The sequence below is a fragment of the Scomber japonicus genome, chromosome 4 (assembly GCF_027409825.1).
Source record: "Scomber japonicus isolate fScoJap1 chromosome 4, fScoJap1.pri, whole genome shotgun sequence".
In the NCBI taxonomy this organism is placed as follows: Eukaryota; Metazoa; Chordata; class Actinopteri; order Scombriformes; family Scombridae; genus Scomber; species Scomber japonicus.
Window position 1 is genome coordinate 2,493,129 of NC_070581.1, and position 4,072 is coordinate 2,497,200.

Here is a 4,072-nt window from a genome sequence, read left to right on the forward strand (position 1 = left end):
GTTATTATGGCAAAGATTTACTATGAAGTAAGGTTTGGTTTTGATGCAGTTGAATGTACTGTAAATATTCAGTGTGAGTCAATTGTGGAGACTTAATATACCTCATCAGGTAAAGTAGAATGGCAGCCTGCATCCTTGATGGTCCAGACCTGTCCATCTGGTGAAGACATCAGACCTCTGGCCATCTGAATACATAAAGCAGCAACATTTTAGTAGGAGGAAGACGTTTAGTGAGATGATGCATGTTACTGAAAGGGACTAAACCTTACTTTTGCAGGCGGGGAACAGCAGGGGGTTTCTGTCTCATCTGAGCAGAACACTCTGGTCAGAGGTGATCCAACCAGCTGATGATAGATGAGAGGAAACATTGTGAATTAAACTGTGGACAATTTAGCTGTGTATTTTGTAAATGAGAGAGCTGCATGTTCAGTGTTATACAGATGAAATCTGAGTCAGGTAACTTACCGTGTTAGGCTCAGGAGCAAGCATGTAGTCCACACTGCTGAACCGGACGGTGTTCAGCGGGGGGGAGCACTCCTCCTGAAAAACAAAACACAGGTTGACTTCTGATTACAATCTGTCCTGTCAGAAACACAAACCAAAGAATGATAAATACATCCTAAAGGAATATTATATTTAAATATTATTATAACAACAAACCTGCTGGTGAGCCATCCTGGGCTGAGGTGAACCTGTGGACTCCCGAGGTTCCCTAGGCTGGTGAGCCTGTAATGACAAAAAGCATCACATTGTATCAACCAAAGGGGAAGCCTTTCATTGTTACCAATGAAAATGTATTTTAAGTATTTTAAGTGTAATCTGCATCATCAAATAAAATATCAATTAAACTTGAATCATTAAAATTACAAAATGCACTCTTGATATAAAGTTATATGAGAGGAAGCATAGTGGTACTGCTGCTGTTAAAGCATTTAAATAATTATTATAAATATTATTGCACCCTTTGGCAAACATTAGCACTATTAACAAATTATAAATGGATAGAAGAGGGGGGACGACATACCGTCACAGCAGAGGAGGCTGGGCCTAAAGGTGCGCCCTCGTCCGAACTCCAGGACAATCTGGCTGGGGGTGTTCCAACCGTCTGAGAAAATATAACATACATATCACAGGGTTCACACTCTTTGGTTAACATCAAATTCAAGGACCTTTCAAGGACTTTCCAGGTCCAATTCCCACAAATTCAAGGACCATATGGTGATCCAATGCAAGCAGCGTTAATCAGTATAAACATTAATCACACAACTTGGGTAAAGTATATATTCAAGCACTTTTAATGACCTTTGTCTCTTATTTTCAAACACTTTCCAAAGCCTGGATTTTTTCAAAGTCTTTCCAGTATTTTAAGGACCTGTGGGAACCCTAATATTAAACTTTCTGAAGTGAGTGAGCTACAAATCCCCAGCATGTGTCAGTTGTCATAAGTAGTAACATACCTTGTTCACTGGAGAACGGCGGCGACGAGGAGGTCGGCTCTTGGCTCGGGACCGGGACGCAACCTTTGACTTCAAATAAAACATAAAAACAAATACTTTAAGTAACATCGCTATAGTTACACAACAATATACATTACAATTATATCTATGGATAGCAGAGTTCACTTAAAGACTATTATTATAGTTTATATAACATTTTAAATATATACATTATATACGTAACATTAACGTTCAGTAAAGATAAGACTCTAGATAAAAGCGTCCAGAGATACAAGTTTGAAACTGACCTTCTTGGGCTTAGGAGAGGGCTTGAAGTCCGCCAGGCAAGACAGGTGAGAAGGAGAGACTTCTTCCATAGCACGTAGGGCGGTGCTGCTGAACCAGACGGGGTTCAGTGGCAAGAAGCACTCCTCCTCCTGTAAAAACACAAAACACAAAGCGTTCTGATTACAATCATGCCTGTCAGAAACACAACCCAAAGAATAACACATCCTAGAGTAATAATAGAAAATGCAGAAAGGAATGACAAACCTGCGGTTGAGCCATCCTGGGCTCAGGTGAACCACTGGACAGGGGTGGTTCCCCAGGCTGGCTCGTCTGCAATGACAAAAAGCATCACATCGTATTAAACCATTGTAACCTACATAAAACGTTTCACAAACATCACATTCAACATTTTATAATCACATCACACATTATAATATGCATCAATTACCTTGCCGCCCTGACCAACGGTTCTCCACTGAGAGGGGTCAGGTGCAGGTGGAGCAGGGGAACTCTCCCTCACAACCAGTTTAGGAAGGACCTTCCTAACTGGAGGTGACGGCCTGGGAGAGACCCGCGGGGCTGGTGGTGTCCTCAGTTGCTCTGTAGCAGCAGAGGAGAGCAACCGAGCGAGGATAGCCATCCCCTCACTATCACTCAGGTGGACCTGCAAAAATAAGAAAAGAAAAAAACAAAAAAGTTTTACTTTCAGTTAGCGTCTGCCATGTACTGAAGTCTTAATGGCAACAACAAAGAACTACAAATCAGACTTTAGTTTCACACACAGATATTGTACTTACACCATCCTTGCTCCACAACGCCAAATTGCTCGTGGGGAAGTCCTCCGTAGCTCTGAAGAAGTACCTCACGCCTTGAAAAAGAGGGACAAAAGCATGAGTCATCATGATATACTGTATTGTGACTTTATATGAATTGCTTTTTATGCAATAGATATTTTCTCAATTAGTATGAAACTTAAATTTTTCCACATACCCATACGAGCAGCCACACGGCGATATGCCTGACGCATGTGATCCTGGTAGTCGAGGTCACAAGTCAGGCGGGGAGGGAAGTCGACGACAAAAACCTGAAGAAAACAAAACAAAACCTGATCATTAATAAAAAGACTACTCTTTTACTAAAAATCCCACACAGTCAATATCATTAAAACACCAAATCAACAATAATAAGATATGAAAGAAAAGCTTACCTTAGGCCAGCGGTTGCCAACGGACTGCAGGAGGTTGGCGAAGTCGATGGCAGCCTCATCGACGGTCCTGCTGGCAGTCAGGTTGTTGCTGGGAGCCAGCACACAGACGGCCTCAGGAGTACGAGGAACTACGGCGTGTAGAACCTCAGTACGGATCTGAGACGCACTGGCTCCCGGAGTCGACATGAGGCCAAAGCAGAGGGTGTCGGACTTTGGCATCGGGACAATGCCATCTACAATAGCGCGTAGATGGGAGTCACCGACAATCAGAACAAACTGCAAAAATAAATACAGTGTAAAAAAACCAAGAAGACATACGATCAATTATTCTCTTCCAACAATGGACAACAATAATACCTTCTTGTCAGGAGACTCAGGCGGGATGGTCAGCTTGTGGCTGCGCCCAGTGACGAGGGAAACTGGCCATTTCAACACTTTGTGGCGCCTCCCGGTGCCACGGCCTGTTTAGAAAAGGATGGAACATAAGATTAATGAGTAATAATGACTAACCCTTTATTGGCATTGAGCTCTTAGCAGAAGTGTATAGTAAACACAAATACATAAAAACAAATAAAACAGCTGAATACTCACGTGCATAAAACTCCGCACGCACTTCATCCTCACCCCAGAACGGTCTGGCTGGCAGGGTGGCTCCAACCACCTGATGACAAATGATAACCAGATTTAACTTAACATGGTACGGATGGTGTAAACGTGTCTCAGTGAAGAGTCTATGAGTCATTTAAATGAGTGTGTGTTTCATTTCTGGTCATACATACGTTGTTGACTGGAGAGAGGGTGCAGGGGGGGCGGTCAGGGTCCTGGACCGTGCTCCAGCGCTGCTTCTGGGCCTGGGATCGCCTTCCCTTCCGCGGCATCCTGAAAAACACTACACACAAAACAAATCCCTCCAAACAAAAGGGCGTTAAGCCTAAACTAAAACCTAACCTAAACAATTGATCCTCAATATATGAAATCTAAAATAGAAATTAATCAGAAAAATATCAACAATGAGGTGAGGTTAAGTGAAGTCAGGTGAAGTGAGGTGAGGTGAAGTGAGGTGAGGTGAAGTGAAGTGAAGTGAGGTGAAGTGAAGTGAGGTGAAGTGAGGTGAGGTGAGGTGAAGTAAGGTGAGGTGAGG

The 4,072-nt window shown here is 42.9% G+C and overlaps 1 protein-coding gene across 1 annotated transcript; it reads right to left on the minus strand.

Moving 5' to 3' along the window:
* Nucleotides 1–2,585: 2,585 nt before the first annotated feature.
* LOC128357019 (uncharacterized) lies at nt 2,586–3,809 on the minus strand. The gene is made up of 5 exons (XM_053317234.1): nt 3,711–3,809; nt 3,523–3,592; nt 3,289–3,392; nt 2,932–3,207; nt 2,586–2,808 (listed from the first exon to the last, which is right to left on the minus strand). Exons 1-5 carry the CDS (start codon nt 3,807–3,809, stop codon nt 2,662–2,664), a joined length of 696 nt encoding a protein of 231 aa, XP_053173209.1. The 3' UTR covers nt 2,586–2,661.
* Nucleotides 3,810–4,072: the final 263 nt, after the last annotated feature.

What these genes read in the sequence shown, in the direction of transcription:
- LOC128357019 (XM_053317234.1), bottom strand. Translation starts at nt 3,809, where the DNA reads ATGCCGCGGAAGGGAAGGCGATCCCAGGCCCAGAAGCAGCGCTGGAGC. An exon ending in CCCTCTCTCCAGTCAACAAC is followed by an intron (nt 3,593 to 3,710) that starts GTATGTATGACC and finishes ATTTGTCATCAG; the next exon opens with GTGGTTGGAGCCACCCTGCC. An exon ending in GCGTGCGGAGTTTTATGCAC is followed by an intron (nt 3,393 to 3,522) that starts GTGAGTATTCAG and finishes TTTTCTAAACAG; the next exon opens with GCCGTGGCACCGGGAGGCGC.